This window comes from Prinia subflava, chromosome 3 (assembly GCF_021018805.1).
Source record: "Prinia subflava isolate CZ2003 ecotype Zambia chromosome 3, Cam_Psub_1.2, whole genome shotgun sequence".
NCBI classification, from domain to species: domain Eukaryota; kingdom Metazoa; phylum Chordata; class Aves; order Passeriformes; family Cisticolidae; genus Prinia; species Prinia subflava.
The window spans coordinates 81,476,902-81,503,054 of record NC_086249.1 but is presented as its reverse complement, the minus strand read 5'-3'; the positions used below and the strand labels follow the sequence as shown (position 1 = coordinate 81,503,054).

The 26,153-nt window shown below is 36.5% G+C and overlaps 1 protein-coding gene across 2 annotated transcripts in view; it reads left to right on the top strand.

Moving 5' to 3' along the window:
* The window catches only part of TMCO3 (transmembrane and coiled-coil domains 3), a 34,234-nt gene extending 9,056 nt beyond the window's left edge, over nt 1-25,178 (top strand). The window contains exons 4-13 of one of the 2 annotated variants that reach the window (XM_063392726.1): nt 521-712; nt 1,511-1,639; nt 4,534-4,626; nt 5,778-5,964; nt 6,904-7,021; nt 7,601-7,796; nt 13,898-14,048; nt 20,325-20,404; nt 20,904-21,053; nt 22,682-25,178. In XM_063392726.1, the coding sequence (XP_063248796.1) occupies nt 521-712; nt 1,511-1,639; nt 4,534-4,626; nt 5,778-5,964; nt 6,904-7,021; nt 7,601-7,796; nt 13,898-14,048; nt 20,325-20,404; nt 20,904-21,053; nt 22,682-22,795 (1,410 nt within the window). In that variant the 3' untranslated portion in view covers nt 22,796-25,178. Of the gene's footprint in view, nt 1-520; nt 713-1,510; nt 1,640-4,533; nt 4,627-5,777; nt 5,965-6,903; nt 7,022-7,600; nt 7,797-13,897; nt 14,049-20,324; nt 20,405-20,903; nt 21,054-22,681 lie in introns of those variants that run through there. The other variant, XR_010079714.1, reaches the window with a different exon arrangement.
* The last annotated feature ends 975 nt before the right edge of the window (nt 25,179-26,153 follow it).

Sequence of the window (26,153 nt, the reverse complement as noted above, 5' to 3'; positions counted from 1 at the left end):
AAACAGTGGCATTTTAGAATAGAGAAGTTTTAATATAGTAGTCAATATTCTGATAAAGATACACAAGCTTCTATTAAAATATAGCCAAATACTGAAGTGTATCAGGTAAAAATGAATTAAAAAATCTGCACTACAACCTGTGTTCAAGAATTGCTGTTCTGAGGAATAAAATTCTGAAAATAACTAGGTAGAAACAGTTCTTATAATCTCTCCTTCAAATTTACAGGATAGTGACCTTTTCTTGACTTGGAACGCAGTCTTTAGTTCAGATTTTCGTGAACTGAATATCACTTTGTAATCTCCAGTTGGGTTTGTTCAAGGTAATAAAATGTTACTTTTAAAGACATCAAGTTTTAATAAAGAAATTGAAAGATTTTTAGTGAAGAAACCTGCAGTATGTTTTGTTGGTGTCAACAAGTTCTGTAGAAATTTCAAGCACAGCTAATAGTTTTTCCCTTTTTATGATATGCTTAATTGACTCACCTTTTCTGTTTGTTTATTTGTTTTCTTTTTCTTAAAGGTAAGAGGTGTAAACTTTGAAGCAGTTTTAAGGGTGGAAGAAGATGAAGCCAACTCCAAAAGAAATGCTTCAAAAAGAGAAGTAGAAGATGACTTAGGTCTTAGTATGCTTATTGATTCTCAGAACAATCAGTATATCCTTACTAAACCCAGAGATTCAACCATTCCTCGTGCTGATCATCATTTCATAAAGGTAATAATTTTAGAGACATTCTTGTCATTCACTTTTGGATTTAGTCCCCCTAGTTTGCATGTCAGTACTGCTTGGTTGGAGTGAGTATAGTTTCATCCTCTGTCTCTCTGAAGTTATCAGAGTTATCATGACTCCCCTGTCTCTGGTGATTCAGCCGTGTGTTCCCTACTCTTAGGTTTGTCTTCACAAGACTGATCATGATGTCACGTGAATCCTCTCCGCTTTTATTCCGCTTCTCTTGTACCTTTGGGGCACTGTTCCTTCTCTCAGACTACAAAGTGTTAAAGCTACTGCTGTGCTTAAGAAGCCACTTGCATGTTGTCAGGAGAGAGAATTTATCTGGTTGTGCCTTGTGATGAAAAAGGGGATACTGGAAAATACATAGACATGGTAGAGTTTTGATTGTATTTGTGCTTCATATAGAATAAGTGGATTGGGATTTTTGTTTTAATTATAAAACCCAAACCAGTTCTGTGTCACCATCTTGTTTTAATGCAAGGTGTCATTCCAGCCAGGAAATTGCCTACTTTCTATAATGTATTTAAAATATTTATAAATTGATTTAAAGTCCCCCAGTTACTTAAGGTCAGTACCTCATCTTTTTCATCTGAAAAACTGCTGTGCTTACCCGTACAACAGCACTGAGGTTAATTTACAGAAGTTTGGTTTTCTTTTCATGGGAAGTAGTCTATATTTAATTTTACAGTACTATTTATCTTTTGAAAGATAAGAATCTTCAATTTCATCCCAGATTTATGCATCCTTTATATTAATGCCTGATAAATCTTATGTATTTAGGATATTGTGACAATAGGAATGTTGTCTTTGCCGTGTGGCTGGCTGTGCACAACAATAGGATTGCCAACCATGTTTGGATATATTATCTGTGGAGTACTCTTAGGACCCTCAGGACTAAATAGTATCAAGGTAAGTATGCAAGTTACTCATTGACTGATTTAATTTGTTGAAATCTTTAAAAGTAGTTTTAAAATAATATGGTATTGCCAACCTCAGATGTATTTAAAAAAGAGATATCCCCAAACCTTACAAGAAACTTTACAAGAGGAGGGCTTCAAATTTTATGTCTTTGAATAATTTTGTTTTCAATCTTTTTTTCTCCTATAAAATTATGACAATTGTTGAAAGTGAAAACTGAAGGTTGTGTATCGTGAAAGTTTTACGTCAGTTTTTTTTTTCTTTCTTTCTTTCTTTTTGATTTTAATCATAAAGCATCACAGTTGGGAGCCAAATTATTTAAATGACATAAAATACATAGAAACTTGCAAAAAGTCAGTGTGGACAGCGGAGGAAGCATTTAAAACAAATAGTTCCCCAAGGAACATAGCTTGGCTTTCTAGAGAGCTATTTTGCACCTCTGTAGTGCTTTCATCCACCCTAGTCCCCCTATTCCTTTCCCAGTACCCTGCCCACATTCCTGAAGTCTTTTGAACCTTTTAGCTCCATCACGTGTACTCAGATTAGTGGCTCCTGTGAAACTGTGAGCTGTGGTTGGTTGGACATGTTTTGATTAGTGCTCTGGTGTGCATTAACAGATTGTTTAGCCAGCAGGCAAAACAGAACACATGCTAGGGCTGCATGGTAATGTCTGCCTAAGTTGCATGTGTCTGTTGCATTGATAGCTATGAAACCACTTGGAACTTACTGTCTTTGCAACATCTGCTCCTGTGTAGGCTTCTGTTGAAAATGATTGTTGAGCTCAAAAGTAAGTAGGGATTAGTAGAAATTGTAGGATTTTGTTGGTCTTGTATTGGAAGATATTAAATAATCTCAGCCTCTGTGTTGTACATAATTTCTGGGTTGAGACTGTCTGAAAAGTTTGACTACTTGGACTGAGAAACAAGTTTGTAAACTTGGCGAGTAAGAGACCCAACAACGAATTTTCAAGAGACTTACATTGAAGATGATGTGGTCAGAACAGACAAGTCTCTTTAGAGCAGTTTAAGTGGTGTGCCTTTTTCTTGTGGAGCTGTGATTAAACATTATTCATCTGGATAATACTCATGTTGACTGGGTCTCTTGTGTTTGGTCTCTTCTCCATTTCCTAAAGAAGTTGAATGTCTGAAGAACTGAGAAGGCAGACAGATTCTAATGGCAGAAAAGATGGTTCTCATCCCCACTTCTGTAATTGATGATGAACCTTGTTTTCTTCTACTCTGGCCTGTAAATACATAGAAAAATACTAGGTTTTTAAAATAGAATAGACTATTCCAGTCAACTGCCTGAACGCTTCAGGGCTGACCAAAAGTTAAAGCATATTGTTCATATTGTCCAAATACTTCTTAAACACTGACTGGCATGAGGCATCAATCAGCTCTTTAGGAAGCTTGTTCCAGGGTTTGACAACCTTCTCAGTAAAGAAATGCTTCCTAATGTCCTGTGTGAACCTCTCCTGAGGCAGCTTTGAACTGGACCCACTCATCCTGTCAATGCATACCAGTAAGAAGAGCTCTGCACCTCCCTCTCCACTTCCCCTCCTCAAGAAGCTGTAGAGAATGATGAGGTTGCCCCTCATCCTGCTTTTCTCCAAGCTAAGCAAACCCAGTCTTTAGCTGTTCCTCACAGGACATTCTTCCAGCCTTCCACCAGCTTTGTCCTCCTCTGGATGCATTCAAGGGCCTTCACATCCACCTTCCATGGCAGGCCCAGAACTGCCCACAGTGCTCCAGGTGAGGCCACACCAACACTGAGCATAGTGGGATAAGTTTGAGTGACTGCTGATGCTCTGTTTGATGCACCCCAGGACGGGGTTTGCCCTCTGGTGTCTCACACTGAGCCTGCTGTCCACCAGCACCCCCAGATCCCTTTCTGCAGGGCTGCTCTTCAGCCACTCCTCTCCTAATCTGTACTTGTGCCTGGCATTACCTCATCCTAGGGGGATCAGAATCCAGCATATTGTCAAATAATTTCCTCCCATTAATCATTGCTTGATGCTCCAGTATCTACATCCCTCTGCAAGGCATCTCGTCCCTCAGAAGAGTCAACAGCCCCAGTCTTTTATCAAACTTGTGAGTGGTGTGTTCACCTCCTCCATTCTGATCATTGATATATGTGTGTATCTGTTGAACAGAACAGGCCTGAGACCTGAACCCTGAGGGTACACCAGTTGCCAGCCAGAAGTATCCCCATTTTTCTGTTGAGATGAGAAAGACAACCACTTTTCTTGCTGTTGGATCCTTCTCTCTGTAGCACAAAGGCTGATGATTGTGCTTGTCTGAGAGATGGATGTGTGGAGCCTGTAGAATGGAGAACAGAACAGCAACCACAGTCTAGCAGAAAGATTACACCAACAGACCAATAAAATAACTAGTAAGAAGTAGCTTCTGGAGTGCAAGCCTTGGAGATTTAATAGTAAATGTATGAAACATAACCCATTTTTCTTCAACCAGCAAGTAAGCTTACTCCTAAGGAAACTTCCCAGTCTGACCATTGACAAGGCTCTCTGCCTTCTTCACTTTGGTTTTCCCAAAGGTTGGTAGTTCACTGACACTTGTTGCAGGCTCCCACGGAGAGTTCAGTCTCCATCTCCATCTGCAGCTTGCCAGCCAAGCTACCTGGATCAGGTGTGTTCCTCAACACTTACCAAGATCAGTGCACAGGTGCACACAGGGTGACCAGCACTCTGCCACCACATCATTGCCTAGTATCCAGGAAAAAGAATTGCTCTGGGGACTCCTGATGTCGTATGAGCAGCAAGGGAACCACCTGTGGAAACCCTAATGAGAAGCTATTTGTTTTGTAGTGTACTTATAATTTTGTGTTATAAATCAACTGCTGTGCACTGATTTTTTTTTTTTCCTAAGTCTATTGTGCAGGTGGAGACGTTAGGAGAGTTTGGTGTATTCTTCACTCTCTTTCTGGTTGGTCTGGAATTTTCTCCTGAAAGATTAAGAAAGGTATTTTTTAATAATATCTCTGCATTAAGGGATTTAATTGTGAATGACTGAAACTGCAGATTTCAGTTATATTTTAGATTTTTACACACCTTCTACAGTACACTTGGTGTAGCTTTGTACATTTTTGAAAAGACAAATGTGACATTTGCTTCTGCACTTTGGGAAGAATGGAATGCATTATTTATTCAGTGTCTCAGAAAAACCTACATTTACTCCCTATTTTAGTAAAACAATTTGATGACTAGAAAAAGCTCTCACAGTTTGACAGTCCATCTCTGCTTTTTTTTTAACATGCAGTAATGTGCAGTTGCTGTTACAGTGTCAGTGATGTTTGCCATTCCTGTCATAAAAAAATCAGAAAGTTTAAGTACTGCATACTGAATTGATAGTACATACTCTACTGGCTAATAAACAGATTAAGCAAGTATGTTAATACAATCTGGAGTATTAAATTATGTGGCCATCAGAATTGAGCAAAAACTATAAGTTTCTTTTGGTCTTAATTTAAAAAGAAAAAGTTATAAACCAGCTAGAATTTTAATATTGGAAAGTATGGCTACAAATATGTGAAGACTGTATATATGCAAAGAATTGCAGTGTGATCTGTTCCTAAACTGATGGTTGTGAGTTTATTATACTAGAAAAGCTTTAATTGAAATATGTTACAATTTATGACCATTTTGCTTAATCTGCTATTTCTAGTCCATTTAAAGTCCAAGATAAAACTCAGTAATTCAAGGGTTCCTAACTGTAGTAGGTAACTTGCTGCTTCAGAATGGTTTGTGCACTGGTTTGGAGCAGGTTACTGGTATTGGTGATTGTCTTTGCCACATCCATTTTTTCTTCATCTCAGAATCACTTAAAATAACCAGTCTTTCATTTGATAATTTTAAAGTATTTCCACACATACTGGACCATTTGGCCCTTAATTTGTCCGTGAGCTTTGGGAAATTCACCTGGTTTCTGGTAGGGATAGAATATCTACTCAGTGTCTTAAGCTGGGAGCTTTAGGTGATATGGTGTGACAGTGCATTACTCTGTGCCCCAGTACTGCAGCCTCCAATCACACATTTTTAACTGCTTATTTGCAATGAAAAACGTTGTAACTTAGCAGTGAAAAAAGTGTAATAAGAACTTCTTTTCTTCCCAAGGTGTGGAAAATATCTTTGCAAGGACCCTGCTACATGACAGTTCTGATGATTGCCTTTGGTTTACTATGGGGGCACTTGCTCCAAATCAGACCAACACAGAGCGTCTTCATTTCCACTTGTTTGTCTTTGTCAAGCACACCACTGGTGTCCAGATTTCTTGCAGGTAGTGTTCGAGGAGATAAAGAAGGTAAATATCACTTTAAATATGGACTACTCTAGCATCTAATAAAATTTGAAAGAAGTCAACTTTGTAATATTATAAGAGAAGCTAGTTAAAAAAACCAAACAAAACTCACTCTTAAGCCTGTATTACAAACACGCATCCTTGTTTAACACTGGCTAGTGTGTATTCTTGCTAGGAAGTGTACTTGATTTGTACATAGCCAGTCCTCTTTGGGCAAAGACAGTGTAGTACAACCAGTGCTCTCCATTGAGAACTGACTTTACTGAGTGTGTGGAATCCTTGAACTTTTTAAGAGGTTACCAGATTAGCCCCTGCTACCTGTCATTGGTGCAGAAAGGCTAATTTAAAAAATTCACATCCTTCTTCAGGAAACAGAAACCAGTTCAGATGGTTTTTCCTAGCTAACAGCTCTTCAAATAAGGACCTTCAAGGGCCATATTTCTAGCTTCTCAAATACTTCTAAATGTTTCCTTTTGAAAGTTTTGACATTGTGCTTTCTTCCACTTTAATCTCCCTCATACAAATTGTATTAAAGCACTCCTCACCCTCCAGCATATCCATTCTAATGCCAAAATTCGAGGTGTGTATTTTACACATGCTGGCTTGAATGTGTGTCTTCAGAATAAAACCTGTATACTCTCAGTAGAGGAGTTCCACTAAATGCATAACTAGTGCCTAACTGCTAAGCAAAATTTATGTTTTTATTGTGTAACAGAAGTTTCATATGAATATTTTGTTTGTATTTTAATATGTCTTTATAGATACATTTTAATTTACCTACTAGTGAGGAAAAAAAAGTCCCTAGACTGCTTTGAATGACCTTCAGCCCATTAAATGCTGTATTGGGCTTCCATTTGATGAAGCCTTTTCTAGATTTCTGAGTGTTTGCAAGCATTCACAGCTTCTGATGACTGTTTCCATGACCCCTTTGCTGGTGTACAGGGGACATTGACTACAGCAGCGTACTGCTTGGCATGTTGGTGATGCAGGATGTGCAGCTTGGCTTGTTTATAGCTGTCATGCCTACACTTATTCAAGCAGGAGTGAGCACGCATTCCAGGTAAAATAAATCATTGTGTGGATCTTCCCCCTACCCCTGCAATTAGTAATTAGATTGCCAATATGAATATGAAAGCATTGCAGTTCATGTCAGTTCCATGGAAAACAGGCACTCTGCTCAGTGAGATTTCCTTTACTGTTCCTACTTGTCGTGAAGTAGAAACCTGTAGTAGTTATATGAAAGTAGTTGTGTGAAAATAATCTCTTTGCTATAGCTGCTTTAGTGCTGTGTGGTAGTTAATTTTTTTAGTGAAAAGTTTGTTACTGTAAATAAGTTAGTTATTTTCTTCACTTACTTTGTTCCCACAGAGCATATTTTTGTCAAAGACTAAGTGATAGTATCATTGTGCCAAATGGCTTACCTTGGAGATCAATGAAAATCTTTCTGAGTCAACATGGAAGTAAATTCTAGACTCTAAAAGAGGTTTCTGGGCACTCTGCAGATTTAGTCTTTGTCTTGTTTACTAATGTATCTAAATACTTTCCTGTACTCAGTATTTGAGTATTTTCATTTACGGGGAACTGGTTGGGAAGTATGAGAGCACTTGAAAGAAACTTTTTCTTTGTTCTTCTCTTCCAGCATTTTCAAGGAAATTTTGAGAATACTGATACTGATTGGTCAGATTCTGTTTTCTCTGGCTGCTGTTTTTCTTCTATGTCTTGTTATAAAGACTTATCTCATAGGACCGTATTACCGCAAGCTGCACACAGAAAGCAAAGGGAATAAAGAAATCCTCATTCTAGGAATAACTGCATTCACCTTCCTTATGTTAACGGTAATCTTTTAAATTGATAAAACATTTTCATACATGTGGTAGTTTACTTCATCAGTATCACAAAAGCCATCCCACTTAGTGTTATTGCATGTGCCTCTGTAATTATTTGGTTGTAAACTGTTTTAAAACAACCCTCAAATGTGCAGATGATTCCTGCAGTGTAGCACAGATGAGTAAGAAGAGATACAATTTGAATGTGAATCAGTTGAAATTCTGCTGTTGGTTTTTAACACAGCCAGCTTAGGAATCATGAGTTGTAATTGTGGGCTACTTCATGCATTTGAAAATCATTCAGGATGGGTTTTGAGATACTGATAATGACATTTGTGACATTTGCTCACAAGTTTCTTCTCAATAGCAAATTCTCAACATGGTTTTTATTATAAAATAATTTTCTTTTTATGTGAGAGACACATCTTGGGATGAAGTTAAGAAAAATAGAGAAATGCCTTAAGGTTTATAGATTTTGATTAACCTTACTGGGTGTGGTTCATTTTCTCCTGAATTCTCCATTTTTGTTTCTATCTCATGTTTCAGCCTTCTGAGAAACAACACTGCTGGAGAGCAGAATGTGACAGTTGCTTGATAATGTTGTGGCTTTGACACGCCATTATCCTGAATGTGCAGATTGTTACATCCCCTGAGAATAATTAAGCCAAAAAGTTCCTATGCCTGTTGTCTTGGGGTGTTTGCTTAGTTACTACAGTCCAATAGGAAAAGCTGACCTTCAGGAAGAAGGTTAGAAAGAAGCTAGTTCATGACTTCTGCTGTGTGAGAAATGCCATTGCTCTAAACAGCTATGCATATTTCAAATGCATCCTCTAATAAGAGAAGAAACAAAACTAGTTTCTCCTTTTTGTTTTCTAACAAACAAACATTACACTTGTAGAACAACTTAAAAAAAAACCCAGCAAATAAACCACTGAAGTTGTGTAAAATACTATGGTATCTAGAAGCAATTTAACTTTAATTAAAACCATGGCCTACACAGAGTTGGGCTTCTTGTACCCAAATTGCATTTCAAATATACAAGGAGTTTGTCTATGTGACTTTACACAAAACATGTGTGTACACAAATATGGCAGGATGGAATATGTTTGAGTTTGTTGGATTTATACTGCAAACCCAGAAGACTTCTTCAGCATTTCAAAGTTCTTTCCTTTTAAAGCTGATGAATAATTTATCAAAGGGAATGGTACAAAGGATACTGCAGGTAACTAAAGTGAACCAGTTCAGATGCTTGATATTCACTGACATTTATAGAGTCATTAGAGCAGTGGTACAAGTTATAGTTTGAACACACAAACTTAAAATAAGAAAAGTAAAAAAGTGTTTGCTTGTTGAGTTGAATAGGTGAACAAACAAATCATCTGGAAAACCAATCTTAATTGGTATAGATGCTGTACTTTGTCAGGAGTACAAACATAGGATGAGTGATTACAATCTAAGCTGAAAAAAAATGTTGCATAGCTTTTGAAAGATTAAATTAAGGTTTTTGGGTGCCAAGTAGTAAAACAATTAAACTGTCATGGATTCTGCAAAGATCTTTCTCCTTGGAAAGCCAAGGCTAAATATTGAAGGAGATTGTATAATTAATCTGCAAACATAGAATTTTCTGTACTGGTGTAATTCTAAAAAAGCTTTTGAATCCATAAAGGAGCAATAAGAGAGTGCCTATTTTAGCATCCTTAACCAAAGACAACTCTCTGGCTCCATTTAGAAAATTTGACATACATTTTTAAATAAAATAATTTAAATCACTCTCTAGCATTGTTACTCTGCAGGACACATCCTTTCCAATACATGAAAAAGAGACTAGGAATGGTATTGTGTTCCTGGCTCATGCATATAGTTAGTTATTAGGTGCTTCAGTATTGGCTGGATTTCTGGGGTCCAGCTAAGCTTATTCTGTACTTGGATTAATGTGCGACACCAGCACGTGTAATGTTCATTATATATAAACTTGATCTATTTTGTTTGGTTCCTGTGTTTGAAAAATCTCAGATGATTAATTAAACAAGAATTGCCATTTCCCTGCCTTTAAGGGCAAATTCTGTATAGGAGAACAAGAGGGAAGATGAGACCAAAAAGGTTCCTATACTGCCATATGAGTTAGCAATTTTCATATGAGGATTATCATGTCAGTTGAGGAGCTTTGAGTATGTTGTGACTTTTGAGCATTAGTGAATTTAAGTCACTTGGATAACTCTGCAACTTGCTACACTTGCAGATATTTTAGTAAGACTTAGGGCTTCAGATATCCTTTCTGTTTGCAGTATTCTCAGGAATATTTGAAATTCCCCTCCCTTTTATCCTTCAACTAGTTAGGCAGATCAAGGCTGGGAGGTAGGAATTGTGTCAAGTGCCGGTCCTGTAATAGTATAGATGACACTGAGACAAAGTTGTGCATCTTTGAATCATGTGCTTTGTGTTCAGTAACAAAGGTTCAGTATATGATTATTGTACTTTCAGCAACTCCTTTTCAAGCTTTGAGTTATGTAGATAGCATTTGTTTGTTTGTTTGTTTGCTTATTTTAATTGGTGAACTATTTTCCTGAATTGCAGCATCAGGAGCAAATCTAACTTATGGTTTTAAACATGACCATTCAGGATCAGTGACCAAACTGCTAGTTGTAAGTCAAGATATTTAGCTGAAGAATATGTCAGCCTTAGCATTCACTGGTGTAGTGTTGCTTTTCCATGTTCTATATGTATGGAAACATTACAAGGAAAATGTTTTAAACACTGTCCTGATAATGAAGTGCTGCATTGGAAACCTGCAGGACAACAGTAGTCAGTTTTACTGTTTTTTAAAACTGAAATTGTGGAATGTTATAAGGGAATTGGAAAAATATAAACCCTGACCTGACAAGAAGGACAGCAGTTACATTTACGTGTTTATAGGACTGTACCTACACCCAGAGGAAAAGTGGCTTCTAGTTTCACTGCCTGATGGTTGACCTGGGATGGTGGCAGCAAGTGGAGGCAAATTGTCAGTTTGCTTTATAGACTGAAAAGATAATACAGTGGTGTTATTGCAGTATTGTACAAATGAAAATGTATGAGGTTTTACTGAGTATCTTATAGATATCATTACTAGTACTGGAATATCATTCTTTGCTTGCCTGAAGTACTTCTCAATGGCTTATAACCTGCTTATGAACTCTTTTCTATCAACTGAAAGAAGATTAAGGAAGAACTGTAATCTCAAATGTTTTAGTTAATTATTTCATAAAACACGGTTGAGATAGAGTTTTTACAAGGTTCACTTAAAATTGTTTCAGTTTCCATTACAGCTTCACTTTCTCGAAATGCAAGCTTAAAATTCGCCTCTTTACTCTTGTGCAGATTTAAGTTACTGAAGCCTGAAATTCTAATATTTTTATTTCCACAAAAATTTTGTTTAATTTTACTGGCTTACCGTATTCATTAAGCTTCTGTGATGATTAAAGAATAGCAATAAGATAGACATCATAAAGAATATAAGCAAAACAACATGTTATAGCAGTAATACTTATTTCTTTATTTATTGATATGGTAGAACATTGAACATAAAAATACAATATTCTAATGAAAGCAATGCAATCCTTTCTGAATTGGAGTAAAATGAGACCCTTGAATACAACTGAAAACTAAGTTGTGCTGAGAAAAACATGTGAATTAACAAAATTTTTTATGTCATTTTGACTGAAAAAGCTTTCTGTAACATAACAGTTGAGAAGAGGACAGTGCAAAGCCCAGAGATTAGTAATGGCTAAAACCCTGATTGGTAAAGGCTGAACAACAGAAGTGATGCAAGCAGAGAGGGAATACTGAGTGCTCAATACTTTCCAGGTTTTGCTTATGTAAAAAACTCTGCTGCAAATGCCTTCCTGCCAGTCAAACAAGTCCTCTCCAGTATGTGTGTGCACATGTGCCCATACATTATGTATAGCAAACCCTGATGGTACAGTTTTAGCTGAGGAAATGTGTCCGCTTGTAGGTAATACTATGGGACAGCTGGCGACCAAGATAGGAATTGTAAAAGGAATTTCTGTATAAAGCTACATATAAAAGGTTAAACTTGGTGATCTCAAAGGTCTTTTCCAAACAATTTGATTCTGTAAATCTGAAGAACAAATTGGAGGAGGGGAGAGAGTATTAAGAAGATGATGATGTAATTTTTGGTTCTTTTCTTGCTCTCTGATACACTTTGCATTTTTCTGTATGTAGAATGACCTGTGGATTTTGTAGAGCTGAAATTGTGTAGTACCCAGAGGCTAGACAACAAATGGTAAAACTTGCCTATTTTTTTCCAGGCCTTGAGCTCATACTTGGCTTGCCATAAAGGAATTGCCATGAAGGAATGTAATTCAGTTTTTATGCTGTGGGACCAAACTGCCAGTTAGACATGCAGTTTGCTCCAGTTATGTCTGATGCTTTCTGAATAAACATGTTTCTTTCACACTCAAATTGCTCCTTGCTTGAAGAGTGATTCTCACAACAGTGAGGTTTCATGCAATTCTGGTACAAGATATGCTGCATCTCTTTCTTTATGGTAACCTAATCTTGTCCAAGGGAATGTTTAAAATACTAGCTATAAAGCTTTTGATGTGGAGCTCTGTTGCAGTTGATAGCACTTAAGTATGGGAAGATCATAGCTGAGTAGTAAAAATAATTCCAATTTTATGTGAATAGGCTATATTGGATCTTAATCATCCATGAGAGGCCATGACTTTTAAAACAACTAGTGTATGATTTAGAAGAACTTAAACATTTCCTATTCATAACTGTTTTCTTAATTTTATTAATCTCTTGGTGATTTTAATGTCCTTTATGTATATATTGCCTTCTTCTCTCTGAAAATTTCAAATTGTTCTAAAAAGCACTGAAATTCCTTTTGTTTTAAAATAAAAATGACATTACCTTGTTTGCTTTGCATGATCAGCAACTAATTATATTAGTTGACAGAACCAATTTATTACCTTAAACATCCTGCAATAAATTACAGTGTTATCACAAATGCAGTTATGTGATGAGCATTCAGGCATTATTACTTCAGTACACAAAGGTCTTGGGGTTATTTTTAGGTGGCATCTTATGCATAGGGTGAAGACTTGTTTATTGTGTCTTTTGCACTCCTCTATTAGTTTCATTTTGCCTGAGTTTTTGTTTAATATCTTACAGTAAAACACCATTCAAGATATGATGAATGGTGTCCATAAATGTACTGTAGTGTATTCTTGCTTAATTTAAACTAGAATAAAAATAAATCATTGGTTTTAAATGTTCTATTAATATTAATAACATCCTTTCTCACAAGATGACCATCTGCAGCTGCATGATTTTGAAGTAATTATTTTAAAACATACTTTATATCATGCCATGCATTAGAAGTGCAGTTTGCTTTTTTTTTTTAGTTTTCCAAACATTGCCTTAAGCAGTTGCTTTGTGTTTTGTTTATTCTCTTTACATGTGTTTCATCTCTTCTTCTAGTACTGCATTAAAATATTAAAAAAGAACGAAGCAGTCTGAATTCTTTCAAGCAGTCATTGTGATTCATTTCAGCAGTTTATTTTGCACACTTAAACGAATCCCTAGTCAGTAAAGCACACAGGCACATTTGAACCAATTTTACAATAATAAAACGTAATTTATGCCAGGGACTTCTGTTAGATTGAGACGCTTCTCCCAGATATAAGCTTAGATTTTCATTTTTTCTCACTTGGCTGACAGCTGGAAAATACCTTGTTCTTACTGCTTTACTTCACAGCCTCAATGTGTTATGTAATCCCAGCTCCAGAACTGTTATAGTCTCTCTCTCTGACTTGTGAAATCAGATGCTGTCCTTAAGGGTCACACAAAGCATTGCAATGTAGATTAAGAAATTTTGTTTTGTTTTTTTGGGAAAGGAGGTAACATAAAGGGAGAAACTAGATTTGTGAATCTTCTGTATAAATACAACACGTCAAGACACTGAAATACACTGAATTCTGTTTATTGTTGAATTTGCATAAAGACATAGTAATTTCCTGCATTTGGTATAACAAGAGTTTTATAGTTTCACTGTGAAATGGTATATAAAGTCACTCAGCAGTAGATTCTCTGTTATTCCTTAACAGATCACAGAGCTGTTGGATGTTTCAATGGAGCTGGGATGCTTCTTAGCCGGAGCTCTGATCTCTTCTCAGGGTCACATGGTTACTGAGGAGATTATGTGCTGTATTGAACCAATACGTGACTTTCTTGCCATCATTTTCTTTGCATCTATAGGTAACTTCCAAGAAATCTTACTTTAAAATATTTGGTATTTATATGTAATATTAAATAATAAATCTATACCATATAAAATATATATAAAAATGTATAAAAACCTTGCTTACAATGTGGGTGAGGAGAAAAAATGGTGTCTATAATATGATGGGAGGAGATAGATTTTATTTTGTTAAAATACTGTACTGTTAATTGACCATAACATTGGTTTGCCTTTTACTGTTTTTAAATGTAACATTCAGTTTCAGAAGCCATTTCGATGATGTGCTCCCAAGTCTTGGTTTATTGTCAGTTTTTCAGTGTTAATTCTGAAATCATCCTACTTAAAACATGTAACTAAAATATTTTAAAATTAAAAGGCCTTGGTTTGGTTGGTGATTCGTTTGGGGTTTTTTGAATGTTCTTTTGTCTTCCCAGCAGCTGTATTAGTTATTTATACTAAAATTGTATTACTATTTTGAGACAATTGATAGAGTAGATTTCAGATTTTTGTGACTTGGATTTTTATAAGAGCAGAATGTCATAATATTACAATTTTTATAGCTTGTTTATTTAGAAATTTAATTGGGAGGGTATGATCTGTATGTTCCCAATGCAGGGAAAAAGATAATTAAAAAAATATGTATCTCAGACACTACTTGAATGCCAACTGAAATGCAGCATTGAGGTATAGGGCAAGAGAGTAACTCTTTATGCTTGATATCTGAAAGGAGTTAACTCAGAATGCTTACAGTAAATCAGTAACTTCCTTTTGAATTGCTACATTCTCTAGTTGTCTGTGCATGCCCAATACACTTTGTCTGAAGAAATCTGGAGCACATTACTGAGGTGCTCAGCTCCAGTGGGTGAGGAGACAGGCACTGTGAAAGCACTTCCCTCTCCCTGTGCATTGTACAGGGGATGCATGTCCCTATGCTGGGGACACTGCAGTGTCTAAGAGGGGGTTTGGATGTGGCCTGGTGCACCAATCCAACCTCCTTCAAACCATGTTTACTCAGAAAGTCTTAGGGTTTGGGCTTGGGTTTTCTTCTGCTGTTATTTTAATCTCTATATATTTATTCAGGTAACAGTAAAGTCCCATCATCAGCATAATTTTAATATTTTTCCTTATATACCTGTTTGATACTCATTGTTTCATAACAGAAAGTAAAACTGGTGGCTGTCAAAACAAAAATGAAATAGCTATGCTTGCCAGTCTTAATTTTATTTTTTTTTTAATCCAGCCCATGATAATAGCTTCTGGTGATGAGTCAGATTACTTAGTAATAAATATGTTTATTTGAATAACCTATTTTTTAATAATGGGAGGAAAGTGGTGAGCTCTGATGAAACTTGGGCCTGTATAACTGACAAGCTTGGATGAGTAATTGCTAAATGTTCACAGATGTAAGTTGTTTATGTGTTTCAGTAAAGTTGCTGATGGACTGGATAGTGTTATCAGGGATACAAAACATAACAAGTGATTATAAGCCTGAAGTTAATTTTACAATGGACTGATGAAAAATACTGTTCTACAGTCCTGTAGCTGCATAAATTAAGACTAGAGATAAGACTTTGCTAGAATACAAGAAAACAGCAAGACCTCAGTTGGCATGCTAGCAGCACTCCATACAGCCTACATTGTATACTCTAAGGAAATTATTTTAGTCATTCTGTTACAGAATTTAAAAAAAATTGTCTTCTTGACAAATGTTGCCATTATAATTGCCAGAAAGAGAAAAAAATAAAATTGCCTAACAAATTGGTGTGATTTTACAGAAAATGGGTATTATTTCTGCCTCAGAAGAAAATAAGTAGAAAATCAGAAGAACCATGTTAAGAGGCCTCTGCCAAAATGTGATAATGCTTACTTGTCAAAAAAACCAACCAACCAGCAACAAAACCCCCTCCAAAACCAAGAAAAAGACTCAAAACCATAAAAACCTCCCACCCTCAAAAAAAATCCCCTTCCTCCCCAAATAAAAATTAGCCCCTCCTCTCCCCTTAACTTTCAGTTACTTTTAAATTTTGTGCTTAACTGGAAATTCTGTGAGGTGGCAAGGAGGTATGTTTTAAAAGGAGTGATGTGATATTGCAAAGAAAACCTGACTAGAGCAAAAAGTATTCCTTAATCTTTCTTACTAGATTTCTTTTTAAAGACTTCTTGCTTGCTCTCTACTTACATATGTATACATATGTATACATGCAAATTATATGTATATATAAATATATAGAGATTTACTGTGTGAAATTATGTAAAAGCCACAGGGAAAGATTCTTCTCCCCTGCCTGAAGAGAAGGTTTTTTTGTTACTATAGGCAGCAAGCACCTTATAGAGAGCAGAAACCCTTGAGATCCTGAGGAATGCCACTGCAGTAGTATCATTTCTAGTCCCTTTAGAATACAGGCACAAATGGAAAAAAATATCTTAATTGAAAAGTGACTGTAAGAATGTAATTTGGGAAAGTTCGTTCCTATTTTGCTTGTCTTAAATGCCTGCTTTTCTGTTCTTACTCCAGAAATCCTTCTGGTGCCTGAAAGCTGAGCTGAACAGTGCTTGTCCATGTAATATCTGTAGCAGTGGACCTGCCCTTAGCTTGACCTGTGCAATGGTGCCGCTTTCAAACTTGCGCTTGGGTGCGTTTGTGGGAACCGTGCACCTTCGCAGTTAGGCATTAACAGCTGCACTTTGAGTTACTCTCTATCTGCACACATATTTAGGCCTCTGGGTGTTCTTCAAGGTTCCTGGCACATTTTATGCCACCTGCTGAGGTTGGAGTGCTTCTGTGAGTCTCTGTCTTCACTGGTAGTTTTGAGAGAACATCTTGACCAATCCCTTAGAGACACATTTTGGGCACTTTCTTTCTTATTTGCTTTTGTATCTAGTACACAGATCTTTACCCATACATCATTTGATTTTGTTTTGATTATACTTCTTGGAAAGATCGCAGGCATCTTTGCATAGACTGATTGTTTTTAAAAAGCTCCATTTTTTTTAGTCTATATGTGGAGTATAGGGTTTGAAACTGGGCATCAAGACCCTCTCTGCCATTGGTGAGGTAACAGATTACTTCCACTGACTGACAAGTTGTGTATTCTCAATGTGCTGCACAGATGTGCCCACCTGCCAGGTTACACATTTCCCTTCTGGGTAACTCCAGGGGTCAGTGTTGGACCTTAAATGCAAATGCTGGAAACCCTTTGACACCTCAGTCTTTTTTCTTCAGAAGATGGGTGATGCTGACACTGCCAACACCACCACTGTGCAGAACAAACATGCACACAAGGATTCTCCAGTGAGCCTCTTAGCATTTCTGTTGAATCTGAGAAAATCAAAGGAAGATCCCAACTGGAATTTGTTAGGTGGCATGCAATGCCTTTTCCTTATCTGTCCAAAGCTCTACTGCTTTGTTTTTCTGCATGGGGCACAATGGAACTTGGAGGTTTCATGCTCTCAGAACTGACAGTAGAATCAAAAGGACTTTTTCCTTTGCTGAAAGATTAGGAAGATTGGCTTTTCCCTCTGCTGCTTAATGATCTAGCCAGGGCTGTAGCATTTATTGCATTTGCTGGCTATGATCTTGGGTTCATTACGACTCCTAGTAGACACAGCATCTCAATACATAGCTAATGTGATTTTTCTGAGTGATGCCCTGTCTTGAGGGTGTGTCAGAGTTGATTCTACTGGCTCCAGTTTGACCCACAGAGTTCTGATTTTTGTACTCTTGTTTGCCATCAAAGATCTCCAAGACTGCTTATTTTGATATTGGATCTAATCAGGATGTGGTCAAGACATTTGGATCTTGACATGCTGTTTAGAAGCTATCCAGCAGATTGATAGAATCCATCTAATCGACAAAAAATGGAGTTTACTTGTTAAGAAGAAAGTACTTTTAGAAAGATTGTGCAAAGTCTTGCCTGTAATTGTCCATGGAATACATACCAACTTCTCTGAGTAAACTGTGCTTTTTGGCTTGACAGTGATGCACTCCAAGGCCTCTGTCCCAGCTCTTTGCAAATACTGCTTAGAGGTGAAGTCTGCTAGCTTGTGGTCAGCTCTGTAAAAGTGTACCTAAGTGCTATCCTAGCTGTTGACTGCTGGCCACTGGGACATGTGCCGATGGCATTGCTGAAGTTTTTGAGTTACTTGCAGTGTTTCTCCCATGTTTAAGAATGATTTCAAAATTACTCCTGAGCTTAGTCAAGGTCTGATCAAAACCACTGCAATAATTGGCCATATTCATGCATCTTCTGCCTATGAAATTAATCTTTCTGATAGTGTTTGTGTTGTCAGGAAGGTGCCACGTGCTTGTATGAGAGTCTGATAGCACTTCTGATCTTATCCTGGGTTTTCATCTAGGAATGGGGCAAAGGTCTGTACTGACCATAAAAATACCTTATGATGGGATTTATTTATTTTAAAAAAAGTCTGGTTTCTGGGATGTCGATTTGTCTGCTCAGAATAATGGATGTGACAGGTTTAGGCTTGTTTTTACCTTGCAGACACTCTCCTCCAAAGGATTGGTATAGAAATCTGCTGTAATTTGTCTTTCAGCTCTTTGGAATATGGCAATAATCTCAACACCAGGCAGCTGCTCAAATGGACTTCAGACTGCCTGTGTGCTCCAGAACTGAACACGTAGTGCCACCAGCAGTGATGAGAGCACTAGGCTTTGTTTATAGCCTTCCCTGGAAACCTTCAGTTCTAGATCTGGCAGAATTTTCCCTCTTATCAAACATGCCATTGCTACGGGCTGTATTTCTCAGGTTGCTTTTCATGTATATTCTGAAGTTGGCCTAAAGGTGAAGGAGCACTGTGCACATGGTAAACAGTGAAAACAGAGAAGCTACTTGCCCTTCCACATGCATCTGTGCATATATGTGGATTTCTTTGTTTGCTGTGGTTTACATCTCTTATTCTGCTGTCTGTCCTCTTACTTTGATAGTCTTTTGCATTTGCGCTTCAGCAGTTGGAAGGAAACTAAGAAATAAAACAGGGTGTGTGCATGCTGACTGGATGGCACTTGTGTAAAGATCTTTGATGTAATTGAAGGTTTCCATTGGCAATTGAATGTGCATACAGACAAAATCCTGTGAAGTTACTGTAAGTCTGGAGGAGATGACAACTCTTGGTTCTTTACAGCTCATCTGGATCTGCAGCACTATAGGGAGGGAAAATTAGTGGAACCATGTCCCACCTTAAAATAAGAAGTTATTTACAGTATTGATTTACATGCTTTATGCTTTAGAAAGCTGAATTCTTGTCCTTCATCAGAAATAACTGGGTTGGAGAAATGCCAACTGTTATGAATTTGTTGGGAACACCACCATTATTTTGATTTCACTTTTTAGAAGCTTTTATGAAAAAGGAACGAGCTTCCGAAGATACACAGTTACATTTGCCTGCACAAGTTCCTCATACTTCGGGAGATAAAAATGGACTTAGTTGTAAGATTACTCTTCAGTGACTCTAGGACTTCTCCAACAAATATTTCTTTTTCTTATGTTTAATATTTGCAGGACTTAGTTCTATGTTTCTGAGTTGTTTCTTTAAATAACTGCCAAGTTAAAAAGACCAAATACTGCAAAAAATCCCAAAGACAATCTACTCCAACAAAAAAAGAAACCCCATCAACATCATAGCAATGGATTTTTCTATAATTCCTTAATTGTTAGACCGTGCCCAAGGGTTTATGGCCTTACCTGATTCCAGGCTGTTACTTTTCAAGTTCAGGTGACTTTCAGTGTTTGGAAGTGATGGTCATAGAATGAAAACAGTTTGGATTTCTGTTGTAGCTGTAGTCTATGCAAATACTGAGTATCATATTCCTCCCACTGTGATAGTCATTTACCATATCATAAAACAAAAGTTAAATGACCAGCAAAATATTACAATGACTGTGCATAACAATGGAATTATTTTCTTGCAGGATTTTTATAGCTTTCATTAGATGTGTATTTCAGTTCAGATTTTGTATTGTTGGCTGGTGTGGAAGACAAAAGGCTTTAGAAATTAAAGCACTTGTGCATCAGTCATATGCAACTTAATTCAGTTGGGAATATTGCCTGTGCTAAACCTCTCCCAAAGGAAAAAGGGCTGGATATTGTGGGAAATGCTTTTGTGATCAAGTAGGTAGTTAGGGCTTTAGTGATCAAGTGGTTGGTAGGTAAGTTAAGGCTTTTTGTTTGATTGATTTTAAGAATACAGTCTTGCCATTAGATATATTTTTAACCCAGAAAATTACCATAGTAAGATACTGGCCTCAAACTGTGCAATGTTGTTTTCTTGCCTTCTAGGACTTCATGTTTTTCCCACGTTTGTAATATATGAACTCACAGTCTTGCTATTCCTTACATTGTCTGTCGTCATAATGAAGGTATTTTCTTTTATGCTTTTTAAAATATTTTAATCTTCAATAATCTAAGTAATCTTTGTGCTGCATGTCCTAAAGAAAATTCTAAGCAAGAACCAAACATTTGATATAACAGAGAATATTACTGTAAATATGTATTTGGAGGAGTCTTACTGATTAGAATACAGCTTGATACAATATTCTTCAGGTATTTAAAAAGAAAATTATTTAATATTAAAAGTAAGTTGCACATGGCAAAGCATCTGTTTATCTTGAAATTTGTGACAGTTATCAAGTATTTTATTGTAGTAAAGAAGATGCTACTTTTTACTGTGCAATGTACATTCGTCTGTTTTAACATTAATACAGAAGACACACTTGGAAGTCTATTATTTTATGTTATGTCCAAAATTATTCTATTTGATGCTATATATCTTACAGAGATAAAATACCTTATTTATTGCACTTCTTTATTTAAACAAACAAACAAACCCACAATAACTCAAAAAACTTGTTTTTAAAGTTTGTCTTGGCAGTGCTTGTCCTTTCTTTGATTCTTCCAAAGACCAGCCAATATATCAAGTGGATTGTGTCAGCAGGACTGGCACAAGTCAGTGAATTCTCTTTTGTTCTGGGAAGTAGAGCACGCAGAGCAGGGATCATATCTCGGGAGGTAAGCTGTTCTGTGGTTACTAACTTCCTTTTTTGCACCTGAATAACTTACACTGTAATACAAAATCTCAGTATCTGAAATACCAATATACTCCAATTTTGTGGCACCTCTCAACTGTAAAAATGTAGAATCAACCCAAACAAATGGATACTCGTATGTCCCTGACAGGGTTCTTAGTGCTGGTTTTTACTTGTTCCATACTGTACTTTAATATTTTAAATAGCTTAGTTATAAATGTTTTACCTTAACTTCTCTCACAGTTATGTGAATAGTGAGTTGCAGATAGCACCCAAGTCACAAAGACTGAGAAGCCTTTGCTTTTAAACTCTTGATACAGCTATTGAAAGAGGTATAGGAGTGTACAATACAGAGAGAATATAGAATTTGAAGAAGGAAATATCAGTAAATAAGAACTAGAGCAGATATTGTGAAAATTGCCTTACCAATTAAACAAGCAAATAAACTTATAATCACTTGAACCTGCAAAGCTTGTTCATTTTAAATCCTTCACAGAAGAAACAACCAATGTTTTTGGTAGTCATGAAGAAAGTTCCCCAGGAAAGAAGCAGTAAACTTAGTTTTATAGTGACCCTGTGAGAATGTTACTTTTTTTAGAAGATGAAGTCTGATTTATGAAATTAAATAAATTCTGGCTATAGAGATACAGCAACTGACCTCAGTTTCTAGTACTAGCTGCTTTCTCCTGTGTGCTTCTGCTCACAAAAAGTGCTCTCCTGGTGTTACAAGGTTTTCATTATTTGAGCAAGTGGACTGCACAGTGTTGGAACCAATTCCGAATAAAGCACATGTGAAAAACTTACATGATGCTGTTCACTTAGGTAAAAGTGATTCACTTTCATGTTTACTCCCTCATGTAATTTAGAGTTACAAATATTGCATGTTTGCATAGAGTTTCAAGATATCTGTGTGTGATCACAGAACCAGTTTAGGGGCCCACCCACTGAGTTTGGAGGCTTTTAGGCTTCCGTTTTTTTTTTTCCTCTCACATGATTATCTACTGTATAGGTTTGTATATCTCTGAAATTTCCTAAACTCATTCTTTTGCCTGAGACCTCAAAACTACTTCCTGCCACTGTTTTCTAAGACTTACTCAGACTATGTAGTTAGGATTTTTTTTTTTTTAGTAGATGTACAGTATGACTTAAAGGGATTTTTGTATGTGTTTTTCTGTTGATAAATGAACTAGCAGTGAACTTTGCCATGATATCATTAAACCAGAATAGTTTAGAGTGGTGTTGTTGGGTTTGTTTTTTTTTTAATTTGTTTGATTGGTTGGGGTTCTGTTTGGTTTGGTTTGTTTGTGTGGGGATTTTTGTTTCGTTTTTTAAATAAAGTGATAATTGGCCTTTAACTTTTTAACAAGTACTGAATCTTCAAAATTGATCACATAAGAACAATCGTTTTTCTAAAAGTTCATAATAGTTTTGCAATTGTATCTTCACACCAGGTAAACAAGTAATTAGATGATTTGAGCAGGCATTTGTTTGCTTTTGTAGCAATACGCAAGGTTGCGTAGGACTTCTTTGTCAAATCCTTCAAACTTCCAGATACTTCTTTGTGCTGCCATGTAACCAAGAGAAGTAATGGCTTTCCTTTGCCTTTTGCAGGTCTACCTCCTTATTCTGAGTGTGACTACTCTTAGCCTTTTACTGGCCCCTGCCCTGTGGAGAGCTGCAATTATGAAATGTGTTCCGAGACCTGAAAGACGCTCAAGTACTTGATCAAGATTTGCACAAGTAGAAGAATATGTCCTCCTGCAAGGAAAGCATCTTCATTGCTCATTGTATTTCTATGCACTCAGAAAACAAGACCTGTTGAGTAGTCAGCGTTCTTAACAAGCACTTGGTTATAAGCCTTATACTGACCTAAAAACAAAACGAAATTCAATACTAAAAATAATTATGTCATTTGAATTGCACACCTTTTACAAGATTTACTTTAACTCGGACAGATTGGAATCTCCTAGAATATTTGTTTCTAGTCCAATCTGTTACTCAGAGCATACATTATTTTTTTAAAATATAGCATCATGCAAACTATGTTGATTTTTTTTTTTTTGCCTGAATGTGCCTTTTAATTTTCATCCTGTTAATGCTGGTTTATCACCAGATTTTGTTCAAAAAGGAAAAAAAGATATATATATATATATTATGGTGCCTATGGTATCTTCTTTCACTAAATGACTTGAGTCATTTTCACATTTAGGATTTTAATATAGCAGTATAAAATTAATTACAAAACAAATTTCTAATGGTGAATAAAAGAGTGATCTTCTACACAAAGAAAAGGTTTAACTGTTTAGTATCAGTTCCAAGCAGTTAATTACATATTCCAAATCATGCAGCCAGTACTGCATGATATTTTATTCCAAATTGCAGCTTATAATGTATTTTGTTATAGTGGTATATTTTGTGTTAGCTCTTGTATTTATTTACATATTTGACTAAAAATTGACAGTACGAAAGGGCATAACTTATGTTTGCAGACTGACAGTTGTTACCCATTCTTGTTGCTAACTGCTGCTACAGTAATGGTTTACAGGGGTGTTTTCTTTTAAATCAAAAAGAAATGTAGTAAAAGTGGGAAGTGTCATTTCAATTAGATGTGAAAAATAACACTTCTGTAACCTTGGAGGTTGGATCTTAGTTGACACCATTCTAGGTTTGAAATTATTTTAAGTAAATTAACTTGCAGAAAACTAGAAACGTCAGACTGGATGTGTATTTGCAACCCCATGACCTTTTAAGTTGCCTTTACATTGAATAAATTGTTAGTCTTTTAAAAATACCATGATATTTTAGAAAACAGTGTTTTGAATGTGATCTTAAATGTGTTCTTTCTTTAAAATGTTGTATGTAGTGAGATAGATCTTGTAAAAGCCCATTCTTTAAGTGTCACAGAGAAAGCTTACTCATAGACTATAGTCTACTCTGTGACAAAGCATTTAACAATCATCTTGAGGTTTATCTGCTAAACCAAATACTATTTAAGATACATTAACACTTCAAGTCAGTATTGCAGCGTCATCTGAAATAACATTGATACACACAAAATGGTTAGAAAAATGCATGTTATAAGGTTTAAATCGCCAATTAAAATGAAAATTGTCCTCCAAGTAGCAAAACAAAGCTTTGGATGGATTTTTGTGCTCTATACCTCTTTACCCCATAGCATCCTCAGTGTCTTCTGTGTTTTCTCTGACATCTGCTGGGCTCGTCCAAATGAAACTTGGATTAGTCTGGAGTGTGTATGTGCAGGTGGGACAAGGTAGAGATCATCATATATGAGTTCTTGCTCACTGGACTCGGGGCTTTCCCTCTAGGCACTAATGCTTCATAAAGATTGGAGGAATGTATGGCAATTCCACCTTTTGAATGGTTTCAAAAGTTGTTGCAAAACAGACAAGTGCAGAGCAAAAAACTGCCCTATAAATATTTTTTTAATAAAATTATTCTATAACAGAAAATAAACTAAAAACTGATTTGTTGGTGTATTTCAATATTTTTATTCGAAATAGAGGAGCAGTTCAAGTTTTGTGGTTCCACTTAACAGTCTACTAGCTCAGACCTTTTACTCTTTTCCAGGTACCTCACTGAAATAATTTGTTTCCTAACTGTCTTATCCACTCTATCCACTGACCTAGCTCATTGTTTTGGCATGAAATACAAACATGTCTCCTGAATGCTTCATTTTGGCTTTGAAAGATGCTTATTTCACATGTAGTTTACCACCTGTTTCGGGGGGAAAAATACATTACAGGTCATGGTAGAGATCTCTGTATGGCTTCCATTATGTCACTTAGTTAGCCCTTGAAGCAATTGTATGACATACTGCACCTGTGATGAGTAAAACATCTAAATAAATTGCTGTGGGTAGTTGTAGTTCTCTAGAAAACTCTTTAAAGGTTAGGAACGAGACTAGGAAATACTGATGGCTTGTGTCTCTTAAATGAAAGGAAATATTTTCGTGACTATCTGTTAAAAGATTTGAGTGAAAAGCTCTTTTGGTACCATGTTCAAAAAAGGAAAATGAGCATCTAGATACCTTACTGGTTGCCTCATCTTTCTCAGTTCTCTCCCAAATAAACTTTGTCATGTTTAGGAATGGTATTCCCCAATTTAGTGCTCTCACCAAAACCACGCTGTCAGTTGTTTCCCCTCTCCCCCCAGCTGGAAGCACAAAAGTCAAAGATTGTGTGTTGAGATAAGCACCATTTACTGGAAACAGCAATGAGATAAGAAAACAAACAGTACCGGCAACAATATTAGTAACAAAAGTGTACAGAGATGACCCCCAGACAACAACAGTGTTCCATCCCACCACAGACAAAGGGGCCACCTTTCTTCCTGAAGTAAGAGAGGGAGCCTCTTTTCCCTGCCTCTGGCAATGAGGTAGGATGGTATAGAATAACAAGGTACACATGCCCACACCACTCCAGGTTCTACCCCCTCATGCCTACTGTGAAAACAGCTGTGTCCTGGCCAAAACCAGGAAAACTTGGCTAGGCTTTAGGAGAACTGGGGGAAGAGAAATAGCCTTGTGTGAGTACCAGTGTTCTGTGCCTCTTTGTTGACACAGACTTGGATTGCCTGGTTCAATATTAGATGTAAGTGCAAATCAGTAATCTCAACAGACATATGGTAAGTTTGTTTACAATCAGACATTTGAGATTGCCTCATAGAAGTCTGGAGTATATTGAGTATATTGAGATACTGTAAATGTTTCCTGAAGTGCAAATAATGCCATGCATAATGCCATGTCCAAATGGGGTAGTCTCGTGATAGGATCTTAGGACAGAAACAGCAGACCTTAATCCTGAATGATCACTCATTCCTTTATGGAAAATGGGGAGAATATTGCATAACCAGCCCATTTAGATATAATTGCAGCTTTTTGGAAATCTTATGCTTGTACTGTGGAATATTCTCTTTCTGTGTCAAGCAGATAAAATTAAAGCAGAGTTCCAGAAGCCCTGAAAGGAAAATCTACTGATTTCTTGAAGGTTTCTTGAAAAACAAAAGGCCTTTTTCTGGAAATTCTTGATCCAGCTTGTTGGACAGTGGTTTTATCTTATTCATT